At 49.2% G+C, this 21,135-nt stretch overlaps 1 protein-coding gene across 3 annotated transcripts in view; it reads right to left on the bottom strand.

Annotated features, from left to right (window-relative positions):
• EXOC4 (exocyst complex component 4) overlaps window positions 1-21,135 on the bottom strand; it is a 292,928-nt gene that overhangs the window by 27,217 nt on the left and 244,576 nt on the right. For 2 of the 3 annotated variants that reach the window (XM_048301012.1, XM_048301013.1), the window contains 2 exons: window positions 17,711-17,889; window positions 97-238 (listed from right to left, as the gene is read on the bottom strand). In XM_048301012.1, coding sequence (XP_048156969.1) covers window positions 97-238; window positions 17,711-17,889 — 321 coding nt within the window. Of the gene's footprint in view, window positions 1-96; window positions 239-17,710; window positions 17,890-20,417; window positions 20,633-21,135 lie in introns of those variants that run through there. The other variant, XM_048301015.1, reaches the window with a different exon arrangement.

Here is a 21,135-nt window from a genome sequence, read left to right as displayed (position 1 = left end):
TTTATATTTGTCTCCTGCTAAAATATGTCCTGTGGACACGATCTCCACCTGCAGCCTCCCGAGATCCTGCTCCACCCCCAAGTTCCAGGTTTTTACCTGACTTCCAAGTGCAGCACCAGCAGGCAGCGATCGGCCATCTCCTGGAAGGACCTGGCCAGCTCACTCAGGCTCTGCAGGATCTGCTCGGATGCAGGAAGGTGTTCCAGGCTGGCATGGCTGTCCTGGCCTGGGGACATGGCTGGCAAGAGAAAAGAGTTAAATTTAGGACATTCTCCATCCCATCCAGCCCCTGTGTGCTCCCATCCCAACTCTGGGTGTTCCCTCCACCTCCTGAGCAATAACATCTCTAATTCAGGAGTGTCTCAAGGTGCAAAGTGCTCCTGCAATGGATTCAACTCCCAAGTGGATCTGAGGGGTTTCATCAACCACCAGGACACATTTGCCTGGGAAGAGATTGCTCTGGGGTGAGAATTCCTGTGGCTGCAGAATCCAGGAGAGTTTATCTTGCTCTGCTGGAGGGAGGAAAGAGCTGCTTGGGAGCTGAGGCACGGCACCCACAGGTGAGAGGGTCCTTTTTGGTCACCACAATGTCCCCATGAACCTCACGTGAGTCTTGACCTGTCCCCATCCCTTCAGAGGAGCCTTCCTTTGGGTTTGTTCCTTAACCACAGCTCTTCGGCAGTAAAGAAATTAAACCACAGGCAACACCCAAGAGCTGCTCATGGATCATTTCCTTCCACTGAGACCTCCCTAAAAATCCTCCTGGGATTGTATCCCAGCCACCAGAGCAGCTCCAGCTCCGTAACTTCATCCCTTGTGTTCTACCCCGGGGCCTGAGCCCTGAGTCTCCTCCCTGCAGCCACTGCAGCTGCAGAAGCAGCTCTGTAACAGAGGAACCTGCTGTTATCCCACATTCCGCCCTAACCAGAGGAAGTGAATCCCAAATATCCGAGTCCAAGTCCTTGTTCAAGCAGCACTTTAGAGCTGACATCCTGCCTGGGGTGACCAGCAGAGTCTGAAATCAGATTTGCACAACTTCCACTTGAATTAAATAATGGGATTGCAAAGGGATCTCCAAGTCCCATCCCCACAATCCCTGCGTCCCATGGCTTCAAGTAGAGACTCCTGTGCCACAGAAAAGATTTCTATCCTTGCTGGCTCCTTCAAAACACTTCTCCAACAGGGAAAGCAAAGTTTGGGATCTAAATTCCAGCCTAACCTTATTCACTGATGTTTTATATTTTCTTCTTTACGTGGCAACATTATTCTTTCCCTCACAGAGCTCCCCATCCCTGGCATCCCTGTTTGTAGAATCATGGAATCATTTTCTCCAGGCTGAGCCCCTTTCCCAGCTCCCTCAGGTGCTCCTGGGGGGGCTCCAGACCCTTCCCAGATCCAACACAACCATGCATGGGAAGGATCTGTACATTCCCAAGGAACTGGTGACAATCACATTCCATTTCAAGGGACATCTAAGGAAGTGTGACTTTGGTACAGCCACAGCCCTGCTTTGGGAAAGCTGAGCTTTGGATTAAACACTGAAAATAATCAGCCTAAAATTCAACACACCCTCAGATCCAGCCCAGAAAGACAAAAAAAATGAAGAGGTAAAAAACCCAAATTTTTTTTTGTGCAAAACAAATTGAAGCAGAGGTGAGCAAACAAGAGAGAACTGGACAATTAAAGAAGTGTGGAAATCACAGAACGTGGAAGTAGATGATTTTTGATGCCCAGAGAAGCTGTGGCTGCTCCTCCCTCAGCAACTCCCGAGATCACAGCAAAATTCCCGGAGTAACTTTTTTAACCAAGGAATGCTGAGGAATTCAGAGCCTGGCAAATACTGCTGGAAATAATGACCTGGCCTGGAGTGTGAAAGAGGAATCAAGAGGGAAATGAGAGTGACAATCCAGCCTGGGTGGGTGGGAATGACAAAGATTCCCCCTCCCTGAGACTCCTCCCAGCCTCTGTCTGCTCACTGAGCTCTGTCCCACAAAGAAAATGAAATTATCAGTGAGGGGGTGAGGGGTTTATTTACAAAACCTCTAATTCCAGATTGTCCCAGGCCTCTCAGGAGGCACTTGGGGAGAGCTGTTTGTCCTCCAAGTGACACTGGAGGGTGGCAGGACTTCAGCCCAGGGTCAGGCCTAGGGATTCTTACCTGGTGACAGCAGAAAGCAGGAAACCCCACCTTTAACCATGCATGAAAAACCATCATTTTTTAGCCCCAAATCCTACATTTTGAGAAGTTTTTATCCTCCTGGAGATGGACTTGGTGCAGGAATCATCTCTGTTTAGCAGAGCCAGCTCTCTCCGGAGATCCCGCCCTGGAAGTGCTGGAGATGGATGGAGCCATCACCCGAAAAGCAGGAGTCAGCTCATTCCTGCTGCAGGGAGAGGCTCAGGCCATTTTTCTCCTCTCCACAATTCATTTGCAGCACTTTAAGTGAAACTGTAATTATATTTGCCAGTGGAGATAAGGGGAGGAGGGGGACGGGCACAATCCGCTCCCTGTTCAAAGCACGGAAATCCTTCTGGATGCTCAGTGCCCCCTGGCAGGGAGAAGGCTCAGGTGGGATTTTTTGGGGGATGAATCTGAATTTCTCCTGTGTATTTTTGCTTTTGGAGCTCCAAGGAAGCCTTTCAGAGCCCATCAATTTTCCTTTCTTCTCTGGACATCCAGAAAGAACCAAGGAGAGAAAATCCCATTCCCTTAAGTCTCACTGCAGACAGTTTTACTTCATCATCCTTGGCAGCACGAAGGCAACAAATGAGCTGGAGCAGCAAAAAATAATCAGAGCCTAAATTATTAAAGGGCCTCGAGTAAAAAATGTCATTTGGAGCTGGCTGTGGAGTTGGGCACTTCTCTGGGCAAAGGCTGAGCCTTCCTGTGGGTGTGGACTCACCACACTCTGGAAAGGGGAGGGATCTCTGACTGCTGAAATGCTGGGAAAAGGGAAAAAAATATCTGGAATGCTGGAAAAACTAACCAGCCATCCAATTCTTCTCCCCCTTCTCCTCCTTCCTCACCCATTTCCATTTCCACCCAGCTGAACACGAGCCCACCTGGCCACCACAACACCCTGGCCAATGTCCTGCTCCACTGGCCTTTATCATCCTGGAGCCTTCACGGATTAATTTGTCTGAGGTGAATTTTCCCTGCTGCTGGATGACAGTCCCAGTTTTGTTTGGGATTTCTCCTCCCTGGCTGAAATCACAGCCAAGTCCTCTCCCTCTGAGGAAAAGAAACATTTCATTCCAGCAAAGCAGAGAAAAATAAACTCAACACAGGCCTTGTCACCCCCGATTTCAGTCGTTCTGCAGTTCCACGGTGCCTCCTGGCAGGTTGTGCCTTGTAAATCGATGGATGTGGATTGCCAGACCTCTGGAATATTAAACAATTCCCTGGAGCCACTCAAGTGTGAGCAGAGTGACCACTGACAGAACCCAGTGGTTTAACAGCACAGGGAGCAAAATCAGTCCAAGGAGACAAATTCTGCAACCTGAACCTCAGGAAGGAACTTCCAAAATGCTCAGGATTTGCCCAGCATTCCCTAATTTGCTTTATGGGGGAAGGAAGAGGCTCACAGAGACATTTTACAGCTCTGCTGAGGGAAAATCTAGCAGAAAACTGGGGAAAATCCAGTTTCTTTGGGAAAGAGATGTAGCAAGAAACTCCTCCTGAGTTGAAGGACCAGTTCACAGCTTCTTGTATTTTAATTTCTTCCTTCCTTCCTCTGCAGAAGAGTAACTCCCAAAAACCCAGGAAAAAGGGAATTTGTCACAGGGTAGGTGCTGGACTAAGCCTTTGCAGAGTCAGGGTTAACTCTTCTCTCTGCTGGAGACTTCCCTGGGGATCTCAGGCACCACTTTCTCTGCCTGTGCTTGAGTTCCCAGCAGGTAAAACCTGGATAATGCGTTTTTATCCATCACTGCCATTCCAGCTGACTCGGTTCCCCGTGCCTCCCGTTCCCACAGCTTTTAGCACCACGAGGAGACGATGCCACTGGAGACAGAACAACTCAAACACCTTGAAAAAGGAGAGTATCTGGTATTTAAAGGAAAAAGCTTTGGGTGAAGCTGGGGAGAATGAGAGATGTGATTATTTTTTAAAGGAGTGGGGTATGAACATCAGATCCAGCATCAAGGACTTATTTCAGCAGGATTCCTGCCAGGAAACCTCTGACTTCTACACCCAAAAAGCATGAAAAAATTAGTATTTTTAAAATATTTCTCTATTTAAAAACCACCTCTCTGTTAAGTCCTCTGGGACACAGCTGAGCAAGGGAAAGCTGCTGCTGATGAGCAAAACTTTGTGAGGGGACAGGAGTGTCACCAAGGTGTCCGTGCCCCACCAAAAGGTGACTCCATGGTACAGCTCAGTCACTGCCCTCTCCTAAATTGGTCCATTTGGGGATTCCAGCTTTCTAGGAAAGGACTGGAATGAGCCATAAAAGCTGGAGCTGGATTTGGATTCTCCCACAGTTCTTGGGATTCATGGCAGAGGGATGAGAACTCACAAGTCAAGCTGGATTTTGGGGTTGACATCTTCCCTGTGCTTCACTGAGGTGTGAACGTTTGGGCCTCTTAGTTATGAACAAATACTGTTGCAGTGGGGATCCTGCAACACGCATATATCAAACCAGGAGTCCCGTGGAAAGGAAATATATACGGACAGACAGATTCTTGATAGCTGTTTCAGAGAGATGTTTATTTCTCCAGCCGCATGGCCGGGGCTCTGCCGAGGAACTGTTCCAGTCACGGGACCAAGGGTCCTTCTGCCCGCGCAGGGAACACAAACCAACCAATGGGAACGAGGCTGAGCAGGGACAGGAAACCCCGTGTCTGTGCCCTCAGGGCCCCTCTCCCAGGGCTACACGGCAGGGGAGGGACCCCAACACCTCACCCGTTTTATTTTAATAAAAGGAGAATGAAAACAACTGGATAAACATAACAAGAACAGTTTCAAAACAAAACAAGCCACCCTCCTGAGTCTTTAAATGTCCAAACAGATTCTCTGGAACATCTTAGGGCTGACAGAAGGGAGACAGAATTCTCTGAGCATGCTTTGTGGGGAAACTGAGGCAGGAGAGGGTTTAACTTCTTCCCTCCCCCTTTTTCATCCCCCACTCGGCATTGGAAAGGGATTTTTGGGGAAACAATTGGCAAAAGCATGGTTTTGTGAGGGAAACCATGGATGAAAAAACGGATTGGGAATACACTGGGGGTAATAGGACATAGGGTAAAAGGGAAAGGTGGGATTAGGAAAGGGAAACTGTAGGGGGGGCTTACAATGGAGATACTGTCTAACATGACTACGATTTTTTGCATATATACTGCCTTTTACAGGAACACCATCAGGCCCAGTGACCTGCGATGCTTGTAACCCTTTTCTACCTTGTATAATTTTGAATTGCACCACCTCTCCATCTCCCAAGCTTGGGATGCATTTTTCAGGGTTATTCTTTTTAATAGCAGTTCTATGCACGAATATGTCTTGCTGGTTGTCATACCTTGTTATAAAACCATAATTTTGCTTAACATTATACCATTTTACTATCCCTAAGGTCTTAGTTGCTATGATCTTTTCCTTTTTTCGAGTGGCTGCTGTTTTCTGTCTCGCTGCGTCTTTGCTCTCTCCTTCGGTCGCTCCCGTGTTGGAATTCTCGGGGCTGCTGGTGCCTGCGCGCTCTTCCCGGGGTCGCGTTCGGGGCTGCGCGGGCCGGGCCGGGCCACGCCGCTCAGTTCTCCGTGCGTCGCCTCCTCTGGTCGCAGCTTCGCTGCCGCTGCCGGGCGCTGCACCCACGTCTCGGCCGGGCCCCCGAGCGACGACTCCCCCGCGCCCCGCTCCAGCGCGCGTCTCGGCCGGGCGCGGCTCCGTTCCACCGCCATCGCCGCCAGCCGCCGCCCGCACGCCGCCCCTCTCGGTCGGGCGTTCACGGGGCTCGCTCCACCACGCGCTGCACAGGACCGGGCAGGCACCGCCGGGTCCCGCCGCTCCCGCCGCGCCTCGCTCCGCCGCCGACACTGCGGCTCGCGTGGCTCCGCCCGCGCGCGGGAACTGCCTCGCTGCTGCTCTCAGAGCGCTCGGTGCACGTGGCCTGGGCCGCACGGTCCCTGCGCCACGCTTCCCTTCGCCAGGACACAGCTGACATTGCTCAACAGTCTCGGTAACTAAATAATATTCACGAAAATATTCTTCCATCGGCATATATTTTGACTCCAGTATTAACTGTGTCCAAACGGTTTTCCAAAAGCCCTTGGTAAGAATTAAATCCCAAGAAACATAGAAAAAGTTCTTAAACAACCATGCCAGGAAGTGTTTCAGTTCTTTTTGAGCTTGAATCAAGCTAAAATTTACAAATCGTTGTTCAAGAATCATTTTAAGTTTAAGATAAATGTCCATATGCGGCTCTGAGAGCCAAGAGTCTTCCCACGGTTCCTCCATAGTTTAGATACGGAATAGCAAAGCAAAACCAAGAAGAGGAATCCAAAGTTTCCAGGGTTTACTCACACAAATCAGTCGCTTAGGGATCGGGGATCGTTCTGCTCACAAATCTCCACCATTTGTTGCAGTGGGGATCCTGCAACACGCATATATCAAACCAGGAGTCCCGTGGAAAGGAAATATATATGGACAGACAGATTCTTGATAGCTGTTTCAGAGATGTTTATTTCTCCAGCCGCATGGCCGGGGCTCTGCCGAGGAACTGTTCCAGTCACGGGACCAAGGGTCCTTCTGCCCGCGCAGGGAACACAAACCAACCAATGGGAACGAGGCTGAGCAGGGACAGGAAACCCCGTGCCTGTGCCCTCAGGGCCCCTCTGCCAGGGCTACACGGCAGGGGAGGGACCCCAACACCTCACCCGTTTTATTTTAATAAAAGGAGAATGAAAACAACTGGATAAACATAACAAGAACAGTTTCAAAACAAAACAAGCCACCCTCCTGAGTCTTTAAATGTCCAAACAGATTCTCTGGAACATCTTAGGGCTGACAGAAGGGAGACAGAATTCTCTGAGCATGCTTTGTGGGGAAACTGAGGCAGGAGAGGGTTTAACTTCTTCCCTCCCCCTTTTTCATCCCCCACTCGGCATTGGAAAGGGATTTTTGGGGAAACAATTGGCAAAAGCATGGTTTTGTGAGGGAAACCATGGATGAAAAAACGGATTGGGAATACACTGGGGGTAATAGGACATAGGGTAAAAGGGAAAGGTGGGATTAGGAAAGGGAAACTGTAGGGGGGGCTTACAATGGAGATACTGTCTAACATGACTACGATTTTTTGCATATATACTGCCTTTTACAGGAACACCATCAGGCCCAGTGACCTGCGATGCTTGTAACCCTTTTCTACCTTGTATAATTTTGAATTGCACCACCTCTCCATCTCCCAAGCTTGGGATGCATTTTTCAGGGTTATTCTTTTTAATAGCAGTTCTATGCACGAATATGTCTTGCTGGTTGTCATACCTTGTTATAAAACCATAATTTTGCTTAACATTATACCATTTTACTATCCCTAAGGTCTTAGTTGCTATGATCTTTTCCTTTTTTCGAGTGGCTGCTGTTTTCTGTCTCGCTGCGTCTTTGCTCTCTCCTTCGGTCGCTCCCGTGTTGGAATTCTCGGGGCTGCTGGTGCCTGCGCGCTCTTCCCGGGGTCGCGTTCGGGGCTGCGCGGGCCGGGCCGGGCCACGCCGCTCAGTTCTCCGTGCGTCGCCTCCTCTGGTCGCAGCTTCGCTGCCGCTGCCGGGCGCTGCACCCACGTCTCGGCCGGGCCCCCGAGCGACGACTCCCCCGCGCCCCGCTCCAGCGCGCGTCTCGGCCGGGCGCGGCTCCGTTCCACCGCCATCGCCGCCAGCCGCCGCCCGCACGCCGCCCCTCTCGGTCGGGCGTTCACGGGGCTCGCTCCACCACGCGCTGCACAGGACCGGGCAGGCACCGCCGGGTCCCGCCGCTCCCGCCGCGCCTCGCTCCGCCGCCGACACTGCGGCTCGCGTGGCTCCGCCCGCGCGCGGGAACTGCCTCGCTGCTGCTCTCAGAGCGCTCGGTGCACGTGGCCTGGGCCGCACGGTCCCTGCGCCACGCTTCCCTTCGCCAGGACACAGCTGACATTGCTCAACAGTCTCGGTAACTAAATAATATTCACGAAAATATTCTTCCATCGGCATATATTTTGACTCCAGTATTAACTGTGTCCAAACGGTTTTCCAAAAGCCCTTGGTAAGAATTAAATCCCAAGAAACATAGAAAAAGTTCTTAAACAACCATGCCAGGAAGTGTTTCAGTTCTTTTTGAGCTTGAATCAAGCTAAAATTTACAAATCGTTGTTCAAGAATCATTTTAAGTTTAAGATAAATGTCCATATGCGGCTCTGAGAGCCAAGAGTCTTCCCACGGTTCCTCCATAGTTTAGATACGGAATAGCAAAGCAAAACCAAGAAGAGGAATCCAAAGTTTCCAGGGTTTACTCACACAAATCAGTCGCTTAGGGATCGGGGATCGTTCTGCTCACAAATCTCCACCATTTGTTGCAGTGGGGATCCTGCAACACGCATATATCAAACCAGGAGTCCCGTGGAAAGGAAATATATATGGACAGACAGATTCTTGATAGCTGTTTCAGAGATGTTTATTTCTCCAGCCGCATGGCCGGGGCTCTGCCGAGGAACTGTTCCAGTCACGGGACCAAGGGTCCTTCTGCCCGCGCAGGGAACACAAACCAACCAATGGGAACGAGGCTGAGCAGGGACAGGGAAGCCCCGTGTCTGTGCCCTCAGGGCCCCTCTCCCAGGGCTACACGGCAGGGGAGGGACCCCAACAAAATACTTCAAATATTCACCCAGATATTGCTGCTTTTTACCCAAATCGTTCTCTTTTGTAGAATTTAAATCCAGGGAAATAAAACACTCAGAGGAATGATACCTCCCAAGACTTCCAAGATCATGGAATGGAAGGGAACTAAGAATGTTGGAAGGGAACTTTAAAGGTCATCGGTCCAACCTACCACCTGGATTTGGGATGTCTTCCTCACATGGATCCAAAGGGAAAGGCAGTTTCCAAGGACAGTGGCTCTGCACATCCTTCACTCCCACAAGGATGGATCCAGGATGAGCTTGTCCCTCTTCCTGCAGACACCTGGTCTCTCAGCCAAGTGTGGGAGGTGGTGACAGCACCGAGTATCCCATGCAAATCCCAAATCCTGCTCCTTGTCCTGATTCCTGGAAAGCTCTGGGATACGGAGAATACCGACCTGCACAACAGGCTGAGCGATGGAAACACTGGGATCCTCCTTACAACAACACCAACATCAGGAGAGGACAACTCTCAGAGATCAGGACCTTTCAAATGAGAAACAAATTCCCCCCATTTTACTGGGAATTCACCTTTTACTGGGATCAATGGCAAGGGCACTCACCGGTGCCAAAGGGACAAAGTTACAGGATAAACAGAAGTGAAGAGAAAACGAGCTCAGCTGCTCATTAATAAATCTCAGAGCCAATTTCCACCCGTGAATCCTGTTTTCTAGGAGAAAAATTCAGGCTGCATCGGAAGAAACTTAAGGGAGGGATCTTCCCATTGCAAATCTCCTTGAGGTTCTGACAGGGACACAGAGGGAAGAAAAAAGAGCAAGAGAGAAGGAAAAGGAAAGCAAGAGGACAACAGTGAAGGGCTGGCACTGAAAACTTCCTCCCATGGCCTTTGTGCCCTTAAAATCCAAATGCGGGAGAAGGGATGAGGCTGGAAAAAAGCATCCCGACCTCTTTGGTGATAAGGAAGGGCTGCAGCCCGTATCAGCTGGGTAAACACTAATGATGAGCAGAACCCAGGCTGTCACTGGTGATAAAGAGCAGCCTAAACACCCGATTAGTTTTTCATTTGGGGAATTAATGTTTTTTTACGGCGTGTGTACACTCGGCACTTAATGAATTGTCTCGTTAGCGCTGCCTGCGGAGCTCCTCGCCTGCCTCCGCCGCCGGGCATAAATTTCCCCAGGAAATTAGCACTTTTCCAAAGGCAATAACTCCTCGAAAAAGTGGTTTGTTTTCCATTTTTCTGCAAAAATGCAGCCTTGGGGAAAAAAAAAAAAGGATTATTGGGGAGGAAAGGAATCTGTTAAATAAAATACAGCGGCAACAGAAGAAGTGTGTGGGGAGGTTTGAGCTCCATCCTACAACCCCGGGAAGGTTTGGTTGATCCACACTTTTCTTTAAGCACTCTGAAGTCTGGAAAAGGCCTGAAAACCACCCAAAACCATTCGGTTCATTTAAAAAACTCCAAAGATCAGGTGCTTTTCCCTAAAAAGATGGGGTTTTTTCACTGAATGAAGTAAAATCGTGCAGGGAGAGTGATGAGCAGGATCCTAACACGGGATTAGGAACAGAGTTGACTTCGCTATGGAAGGATATCCCTAAAAAGTCCAGGATTTGCTCAACTGGCAAAACTCCTCTGTGTTAATTTTTCCTGTTTTCAGTCATTTATAATGTAATTTTCCCAGAGCTTGACCTTCTCAGAATTGTTATTTCCTGAGCTGACTTCTATTATCTCAGAAGTGACTTGATTTTAAAAAGTCCTTTCATCTCCTTCTGGGTTCTGGAAAGGATTTTTTTCCCCTGTTTGGTGTTTCCCAATGTGCTTCGCCAAATTTTGCTTAAAAACGGGAAATCCCAGGTCAGTGGAGACACTTCCATCAATCTTCAGCAAGCCAAAACCTCACCCCCCTTTTCCTGTCTTTTCCCAGAGGCCTCCAGGATACTGAGCACCTTCCCCAAAAAAAGCCTGCAAAACCTCATGCAGGATTCCTCTGGGCCTGACAGGGATCTATTTCCAAAAGAACCTTAAACCTCCCAGTCTGTTGGACCTACTGGAAGAGAAAGGAATAAAATTCCTGAAGTTAATCAGTGTCCTGATTCCCAGGAGTAAAAGTATAATGAAAATAACTACAGTGAAACAGATCCTTAAGGATATATTTTTTTTTTACCATTATAGCTAAAAGTGGTTTCTTGAGGGCTGTTTGTTTTTACCAGATTGGTTTGCAAAGCAAGAGGAGCAGCCCAGAGGTCTGGAAGACAATGAATGAACGAGCCTTGTCCAGGAGAGAAAGGTGGGAATGGGAACATCCATGGGAATGACGAAGAGTTCTCAAATTCAGGGTGAAGAATGGGAAAGAAAAAGGGACAAGCAGCAGGTTGATCGGCCTCTTAGCCTGATTTCTCCACAGTTCCTGGTCATTTGAGAATGATTTTCCCCAAATCCCATAGGAATTTAAGTGCTGGTGAGATCAGAGCGACCCAATGGTGACGTCAAACCCGGGCTGTAATTCTGAGTCCCAATCCCGTAATTTTGACAATAATTTCACCCCTTCCAGAGCAGGGCAAGGCGTCACCTCTGTCACGCCAAGGAGGAGCAGGGATGACTTTCTGCTCTCAATCTTTGCTATCAGAGAACCATTTTCTCCAGGAGAGATAAAAGGACTTTAATGGAATGAACCAACTGGAGTGGCCAGCAGGCTCCTTGGAGCCATTCCCACAACACCGCGATTTCCTGGCATTACTCACGCGGGACCCGGCTGGAAAACGGTTTGAAAGCATCGCTAATTAGGTCACTTATTTACATGACAATCCCCTGCGTTTAAGGCTGGTGGGTGGGAGGAAGGAAAGATGGAATGAGAGTAATTAGCGTAATGATGATGGTGAGTTAAGTGCTGACCCCGCGGCACCGGATCGATCCCGGGACAGATCCCTGGTGTTGTCTCCCACAACAACCCATAAATGAGCAGCCGGGCCAGGAAAACAACGTCTCGTTTCCTCAACCATTAAATATTTGATGGAAAGCGCTGAGGCTGGGGAAGGCTGCGATCCATGGGAAAAGCTTCACTGCAGACATTCCAGAGGGGAAACAGGCTCTGGAAGGCACCAGGAGATCACTTAGATGGGAAAACAGGAGCTTTTAGGTGACTGGTGACTGTGGGTTCTATCTCTGAGCTCCAGCAAAGCAGAGCCATATTCCAGCTACGAAATTTTCTTGCCAAAATTCTAAAATAAACCAAAAAATCTCCTCGTGCTCAGTTAAACCAAACCAGGCATTTTATCTCTGTGAGTTCAGCAGTTCCCTGCTGGTCTTGAAGATGATTTAACACTTCACCATCCCAAATTTTCCAGGGGTTTAGTCCTCCAGAAGTCAACTCAGCCAAGAGGGACCCAGCTGGACACTTGTTCTCTGCCTGAATTGCTCTGCTCAGCTCTTGGCTATAGAATCCTGAATGGTTTGGGTTGGAAGGGACCTTAAACATCATCCAGTTCCAATTCCACGGGCAGGGACACCTCCCACTGTCCCAGGCTGCTCCAAGCCCCAATGTCCAGCCTGGCCTTGGGCACTGCCAGGGATCCAGGGGCAGCCCCAGCTGCTCTGGGAATTCCATTCCAGCCCCTGCCCACCCTCCCAGCCAGCAATTCCCAATTGCCAATCTCCCATCCAGCCCTGCCCTCTGGCACTGGGAAGCCATTCCCTGGCTCCTGTCCCTCCAGGCCTTGGCCCCAGTCCCTCTGCAGCTCTCCTGGAGCCCCTTGAGGCCCTACAAGGGGCTCTGAACTCTCCCAGCTGTTTGCTGCAGCTTTGCTAAGTCCACGTACATTTGTAGTTCTATCAAAGCTACAAATCAAATGGTGATTAATTATCAGCTGATCACCCCTGGTTTAGTTTGGACCTGACAGATCACTCTGGGTGAGGATGGCAGAGCTCCCTGTCTTTGCTCAAGGGCATTCCCACCTGGGAAAACCCAGGAGACCAGGCAGGGATCTCATTCCTTCATTCCTTCATTAAACACCACCCCAAGCTCTCTGGGGAGAGGCCTCTCTGTGGAGGGGTTTGGAGCACCCTGTGGAGAACACTGGGAATCTCTTGAGCATCCCAGAGCAGGAACAGGCTGAGCTGTGGGATGGACAAGAGGAAGATCTGTGGACATGAGCCATGGCCAAGCAGATAAAATACCCAAGAAGGGCTTTTCCTTCCTTTCCTCTGCTCCTCCTCTGAACCAAGGAGATCTGAGTGACTTTGTCCACCACCAGTTTGACCCAGCAGCTCCCAGGCCAGGTTAATTCCTGTTCCCAGGGCAGGTCCATCCATGGGGGCACAGCAAATTGGAGATGATCACATGAAGCAGGGTCAGAGCACTTAGGAAGGGCAGCTGGCCAGGATTTATGCTCTTCCAGAAAAGCCCCAACTGCTCAGGCAGTGGAAAAGAAGAAATACTGGAAAATAAGACTATTTATGAAGCTTAAATAAAAAGCTGTCATTTAGATTAAGTCATATTGAAGCAGAAAATATTCACCAAATCATCAGAGCACTCAAGATTTATCTTGTTAATTTAATGGTTTGCATTTGATGGAAATGGGCAGCTTTTTCTGGTGCAGTCAGAAATTTACTTTTGTTGCAATAACAAAGCCACAGCATTCACCAAGTCCTTCCCCTGCCCCAGGGCAGGCCCGTGTTGATCGTCTTTAATCTGGCTTTTAAATAAGGTTCTCTATTAATAGAGCTCTTAAAAAAAAAAAAAAATCCATTCCCCGTGAGCAATCAATACAGCAAGATGTGGTACAAGTTCAGTGACAGGGGAAAAAAAATCAGCTGCAGCTTGAGAGAAATAGAGCCCCACTTAGGAGCTGAATTCAGTTCATTAGGGGGTTAAACACAAAGCCCTGCCTGAGCTCGGCACTGCTGGGTGGCCTGGCTGCAGAATGAAAGGCAGCAATTTCCCCTCCACACCGGGCCTGATTTTCATTTGTGCTGAAACCCCTTTGCACCACTCTGGAGGGGCCTTAAAGTGACTGGAAATGACAGCTTCCCGTGGCAGAAAGGGGCTCCAGCAGCAATTTTAAAAGCATCATTCCTGGAGTGGGGCAGGATGCTCCCGATCAGCCATCAAAGCCCATTCCAGGCTCAGGGAAGCAAAGGGGAGGCTGATGATCCTCTGGGGGCAAAGTGGCCCAGGATGGGCTTGCTGCTGTAATGGCACTCAGGAACCTTTGTAAAGCAGATTTTGAGATGTGTGGCTGGAAAATGAGATGCAAATGCTTGGTGTTATCGTTAATAAAGCCAGGCAGTGGCAGAGAAATGCAGGATTTTAGGAAAAAGCTGTAGCAAACCTCATTTTTGCCTCCCCTGCTTTTGAATGAAGTCGTAGCTCACCCAGACTGGGACTCTGTGGGGGAAGAGATGTGGGATGGACAAAATGATCTGTGGACATGAGCCATGGCCAAGCAGATACAATAGCCAAGAAGAGATTTTCCTTCCTTTCCTCTGCTTCTCCTCTGAACCTACAGGATCTAGGTGACTTTGTCCACCACCAGTTTGAACCAGCAGCTGCCCATCTGCAGAGGAAAAGGTGAAAACAACTTCCACACCCCCTTGGATTTGGGGTGAACAGGAGAGAATACCTGCTGTGGCCACAGCCTGGATAAAGAAGAGGGGGAATGGTCTCAGGGTCTGTTCCTGAAGAGATTTTCCTCTTTGTGGAGAAGGCAGTGGTCAGGAGGTCCTCCCTCAGGCTGGTGCCTGATTTTCCAGTTACAACTGGAAAAATGCATTAAAATGCTGTTACTACATTAAGGATGACACAGACAAGGCCCACACAGAGAAGGTGAACGTGACACACTGAGCAAATAAAGATTTCTCCACACAAAGGAGCTGAGGGAAGAGCAGCTACCGAGCTGGAATAGCCATGAACACACAGTACAAATGCAAAAAGTTTAATTTCAATAAATCATCTAGAAGAGAAAGACAATCCTGATTTATATGGGCTGGAGTCGCTCAGGAGCAGCCCTGGGAGAAGGATTTGGGGTGTTGGGGGGTGAGAGCTGGACCTGCCCCAGCCCAGAATCCCCCCAGTCCTGGGCTGATCCCAGCAGGGGAGGGGGGATCCTGTCCCTGTGCCCCTCAGGTGAGAGCCCACCTGCAGAGCTGCCCCAGCCCTGGGGACACAGCAGCAGGACCTGGAGCTGCTGGAGAGAGTCCAGAGAGGCCCCGGAGCTGCTGCAGGGCTGGAGCCCCTCTGCTCTGGAGCCAGGCTGGGAGAGCTGGGAATGTTGCCCTGGAGAAGGGAAGGCTCCAGGGAGAGCTGAGAGCCCCTTGCAGGGCCTAAAGGGGCTCCAGGAGAGCTGCAGAGGGACTGGGGCCAAGGCATGGAGGGCCAGGAGCCAGGGAATGGCTTCCCAGTGCCAGAGGGCAGGGCTGGATGGGAGATTGGGAATTGGGAATTGCTGGCTGGGAGGGTGGGCAGGGGCTGGGCTGGAATTCCCAGAGCAGCTGGGGCTGCCCCTGGATCCCTGGCAGTGCCCAAGGCCAGGCTGGACATTGGGGCTTGGAGCAGCCTGGGACAGTGGGAGGTGTCCCTGCCCAGGCAGGGGGTGACACTGGATGATCTTTAAGTTCCCTTCCCACCCAAACCATTCCATGATTCCATGACAAAGCAATTCCCAACACGGAGTTTAAGCCTGTCAGTCATTCCTTGATGATCACAACAATCTGAAGTCACGAGATGCCAAGAGCAGCTGAATTTAAAGGGCAGCTCCAGCTGCAGAAGCCAACAGCTCATCTTTCATCCTCCTCCCTACACACAGCAAGCAATGGTCTTAAAAATGTCAAAAATCTTAAGAAGATTGTCCCAACTCCTCCATGGTGCACAGTAATTCCTTCTCTAATATTCAGGAAACCTCAGAAGGCTGGAGCTTCACAAGGGGAAAGGGTGAGGGTGTGTTCTGTCTGCAGCTGACAAAGCACAGAAGATGAAAAAGGGAAACCCCACTTCCATTTTCCTACAAAATCTCTTTAAAATTGACTCGACTTCCTCAGCAAATTCATCTTCTCCCACCAGCTTTAATCCTTAAATGATTATTGTTAAAAAGAGTTTATATTCCCTCAAAAGACAAGAGCAGAAGGAAATGATTTTGTCATATCTGACTGGCTGGGGAAATAAAAAATCCAATTCTGAAGGGGAGCAGATAAGGGAAGAGCCATGGAAGAGCTGTCAGCTGAGCAAACACCAAATAATGAACAATGCAGAGACTGCCCAGCCCGATAAAACCCTGTGTTAGCTAGGCTGGGTTTAAATGAGGGATAATTGCAGCCCATCCACAGCCAGAGGTTATTGAATTTTTATCTCTGGGAAGGGGCCTTTGACAGCCTCACCCCAAAGCCACCAGCAGGTCACGCCTCTTTTTAGGGTTTCCCAAAATCAGACTTGCGCAGCTCCACTTTCTGGATATTCAGAGCTGTGCTCATAAATTCCCTGTTTGCATCCAAGGAAGCTTTGCTGGAAAAGCTGCTGACTTCCCACAAGGACAGGATCCAGGGCCACCATCTCCATGTCATGGAATTATTGGGATTATGGAATTTCTGGCATTGCACCAAAAATTCTGGTCCTTGGATGATGCCCTGACTGGGACCAGGACTGAATCTCAAGTTGTTGGGGCAGAAAAAGAGGAAGAATTAAAGATCAAAATTTCATTTATAAGCATGAGGTCAGGACAGCCTCTGTAATTTCCTACCACTGCCCCTTCTTCCCCTTGTTCCAGATCCTCCTGGCATTTGTGTACAGACATTTTAGGATGAAGATATTACAAAGGAAGATGAATTTTTATTGTCAGGAGGACACTGCCAAGTGAAATATTACTCTCTGTGCTTTTATATGTTTATTCACCACTGCGTGGAACGTCCTCTCCAAAGCCTGAAAGTCACGCTCGTGCCCTTTAATATCTGGAAAATATTGATTTATTTAAAAACCTGAGTTTCAACCAGACCTGGAATTACAAATGATGTTTTATTTTAACAGCTCTGACTGTTAGAACATAAATCCTCAGCCCCAAGAACTCTCCCAGTAACTAAATAAATATTTGGCTACTGAACTTTAATAGCATTTCCCACTGCGTTTTGTTTAATTTTGTTGTTTGTTCTTACTCCTCTAAAGCGAGAACAGAGCAAGTGTTGTCACCCAGGTATTGAGAAATCAAAGTCTGGGTTATAGGATATTAAAGCTACCTGGAGTAATTTGGGTTTTAATTGTTAATTGATTGTATAACCTTAATTACCCTTCTGGGTCCAAAGGAACTGATCATGGAAAGCTGAGTGAGGAGTTTAAAGTCCTGCTCTAGACCAGAGTTAGAAGCCACAGGAAGAGATTTCAGTCACTCAGAGAAGCTCTGCTAAAAGGGACAATGATTTAATGGAGATAAAACGCTGTGATTTTTATTCAGCACCAGCAAATTTCCCTCATGAATTCCCAGAAAAAAAAGTCTGAGCTGATTTTCAATTCCCAACTCCCAGGAGAGCTCAGCTGCCCCGAGTCCTGGGCACCTTCCCTCAGGATTCTGCTCCAGATTCACAAACCAAACTGCAGAAATTCCCTGTACCCTCACCACATCCCCCTGAGTCCTGGGATCCCCTCAAAATCCTCAAAAATAACCCACAAACTGAAGCCAAATCCTCCAAAACTCCTTTGCCTTCAAAAGCTGAAAGACTTTTCCAAGTTGGAAGTGATGCTCCTGGAGCCCTCCCCTGGTGCCCCCACAGCCCCCAGGAGGAACAGAGACGAAGCTGCTTCGCTTTCTGCTTCCCTCTGACACAGAAAAGCAGGAACAAAAGGTGCTCATTCCGGCTAAAATCCTGTATTTACACTGTTCCAATCCCCAGGCAGAGGTTTCCCACAGGAATTACTTACTCTGGGACGCTGAGAGGCTGGAGAAAGCTGCCTTGGTGCGTCCTGCCAGCCACTCCAGGCTCTCGTGCAGGTTGGCCAAGGCCTTGAGGTCGCTGACGTCCCGCAGGATCTCCTGCTGAGGGATCAGTTTGTCTCCCAAATTCCCAATCAGAACTTCGGACTCTTTGCCAAAAGCAGCCCTGAAATGGAAAGCAAAGCCCCCCTCAGGAGTGTGGAACCAGGGACAGCAGGAGGAGGCCTCGGTTACACCTCAGGGAAGGCCAAACCGGCCCTTGTGGGACCGTCCCGGGGATGTTGTCTGAGGGAGTTCCAGAGAAAATCCCCTCTGTCCCAAGGAGGTCTTTCCCATCCTTCTCCCTCTATTTACAGTCCTGGAATTCCACCTCACTCCTCATAGTTCCAAACTCCATCCCAAGCAACTCCCACCCCTCCTCACCCCACAGGGAATTCACACTTTGTAGGTGCTTCCCGTGTCTCCCTGGGATTTCCGTACATAACACTTTTCCATCTTTCCCTGGAAATCAGCTCTTCCGACCCCTGAATCCCCTTTTTCTCCCCACATCCATTAAAACAAATCCCTAGTGAAACCCCAATGGCTGATCATGACAGATAAATGATTTGGAATATCAATCCATGAATTATTTGACTTCCAAGGAGACCCCACCTGGTGAAAAATAATGACCAAGAGAAACATGTTTAACCCAAAAACGCTGGAAAAAAAATCTTTCCAGGTGTGATCTTCTGCCACACTCCATGTTTTCCATCTAGATTTAGCTTTCCCAATCCTCATCTCCACGAAGAAATTGTTTGATTGTGTCCCAGGAGTATTCCCATGGCAAATATTCAGATTTTTGCAGGTAGAAGAGGAGACTCCACAAGACTTTTGGGGCATCATTGGAATGGAAAAAACCAGGACACAGCTCCTACACCCAATTCCAAGAGCCCCCAGCTGAATCCAGGTGCATTTCACTGCCAGGCTCCAAGTGAGGCACATTTCCCCTGATCCTCAGCATATTTTTCCCATCATTAGCTGCTCTTTTTGTTGGGAATTGGAATTCCACTTCCATCCAACTCTGCAAATCTCCACCATCAGCTCTTTTCTGAGGTCACCATGAGGAATCACCGCTGAGCAGAAGAGCTCCAAGGAGTGCAGCAAAATCACCCCAGCAGTGGCACTTTCCAGTCTTTTTATTTCCAGATTTTATCCCCAGATCTGTGGGAATTCTCTGGTACTTTAGAAAAAAAAAAAACCAACCAAAAAAACCCACAGAAACATCCCCCAACCACGAATGGTTTTAAATTGCTCAACTGGAGTCATTAAAGGCAAAAATTAAAAATAGCCTCCCTTAAAAAGATCTTTTTGAGATTAACAATGCCATTTGTAGGATTAATGAAACGGAAGGTTCTTCCTGGATCCAGGTTCGGAATTTATGTGAACCTCAAAAATAACCCCCAAATCGAGCCCAAATCCTCCAAAACTCCTTTGCCTTCACAAGACAAGCAAAAGCAGAAGGAAACTTCTGGGATGTTCCAGGGAAGGTAGGGAAGATCCAGGAACTCACTCGGTTTTACACCTCTGAGGTGAAACTCCTGAGAGTAACAGGATGGGTATCAATTGTGCTTGGGATGAGGCACATTTTCCTGTAGGAAAAGGTCTAAAAACTCCTTTCATATAAAGGAGCAGACTCTCATCAAAGGGAAATGACTCACACATACGGCAAACTCAGATTTATAGTCCCAGGATGGGGAAAAAAGTGTTCCCAGAGGGAATAAAGGGCACCAGTTCACTGCCAATCTTACAAACCCATCCTTTCACCCCTTAAAAGTATTGTGGATATAATAAATAGAGCCTGAGGGATCGGAGAGGGAGATCTTTTATCCTACAGAGAGAAAGAAACAAGGGAAGAGACAGAAAAGCTGAGAATGGGAGAGCTCAGAGGGAAAGGAAGGGAGAAGCCTCCCAAGAAGGCTTCAGGAAAGGACCTGTGGCGGGAAAAACACGGAGACAGCAAAAGTGAATAAAAAGAATGAAAAACCTCAAGCCCAACACTACAAAAACACCCATCAGAGAGCAGCTGGAACAACCTGAGATGCAGCTTTTGAGGAAAACCTTGGCTGCCCAGAGAGGGGGAACAAGGGAACATCACCCCCACCCCAAGGCAGAGAAGGATGGGTTGTCCTGGTAGAGGAGCTGTGGCTGCCCCTGGATCCCTGGAAGTGTCCAAGGCCAGGCTGGACACTGGGGCTTGGAGCAGCCTGGGACAGTGGGAGGTGTCCCTGCCATGTCCCTGCAGGGGTGGCACTGGATGGGCTTCAAGGTCCCTTCCCACCCAAACCATTCTGGGATTCTGGGATTCTTTCCCAATTCCACTTCCTGAGCTTGCCCAGACTTTTTTAACAGAATGGGAATATGCAGCACCCTGATCCCTTTGGAAACAGCTGAAGAAACTCAAGCTGTGACCTGTCCCAGGAGCTTTGTCCCAACCTCCTGAGTTTATCACCTCCAAGCACCCTCTGGAGAAGAGCTCATGGAGCCTTTCCAACTCCCTGCAGTGCAGAATCATCCCTCTCCTCCTGTCCCTGTTCCCTGCGAGCAGAGCCCGACCCCCCCGGCTGCCCCCTCCTGTCAGGGACTTGTGCAGAGCCACAAGGTCCCCCCGGAGCCTCCTTTGCTCCAGCCTGAGCCCCTTTCCAGCTCCCTCAGCCGCTCCTGGGGCTCCAGCCCCTTCCCAGCTCCATTGCTCATCCTAAACCAAGGGAAGAGATCCCAATGAACAGCAGGAGTTGGGTAATTCTGACCATTTGGGATGATTTGATGCAGGATCCTTCCGTTGCTTGGATATATCCAATCCCTTTGGTGCAGAGCAAGTGAGGATGAGCATCCTGAAGTGAGCAGGAGAAGCAGGAGGCAGCTGGAACTCCCTGCAGTCATTAAAAACCCAAAAGCACTGAAAGGAAAAGTCCTGTGGCACCTGGAAATGCTGGGAAGGGGTTTTTTAATTGCTCCATTAAATTCAGCCCGAGAACCCGATCCCAAGTTCAGCGTTCAGGAGCTTCTTGGGAGCCAAAGGTGAGAGGAAAAGCCCCACAGCTTTGGATCTCAGCTCTACAACCAGAATTATTTGCATGGAGGGGTGACCTTCATCCCAACCTGGAATGTGAATTCCCAGACACCTCCTGAGCTTCCCAAAGCCTTGGTTTCCCTGCAGGACACAGCACCTTTTCCCCACTCACTGCAGAGCTGCTCCAAATCCCAGGAATTTCTGCATCACCAGATCCAAGCTCTTTTCCCACTGCTTTTCCCTCTCCAAGGCAGAGCTGGGAACACCTTTGGGGTTAATCACCAGCAGATCTGCCAGGGTGAGGAGCTGAGGGATCACCTTTCCACAGAGATAAGGGCAGCCTGTTTCACACTGCCCTCAGGG

Source organism: Corvus hawaiiensis, chromosome 4 (assembly GCF_020740725.1).
Source record: "Corvus hawaiiensis isolate bCorHaw1 chromosome 4, bCorHaw1.pri.cur, whole genome shotgun sequence".
Taxonomy (NCBI): Eukaryota; Metazoa; Chordata; class Aves; order Passeriformes; family Corvidae; genus Corvus; species Corvus hawaiiensis.
The sequence above is the reverse complement of the archived record's forward strand: the minus strand, read 5'-3'. Positions and strand labels throughout refer to the sequence as shown.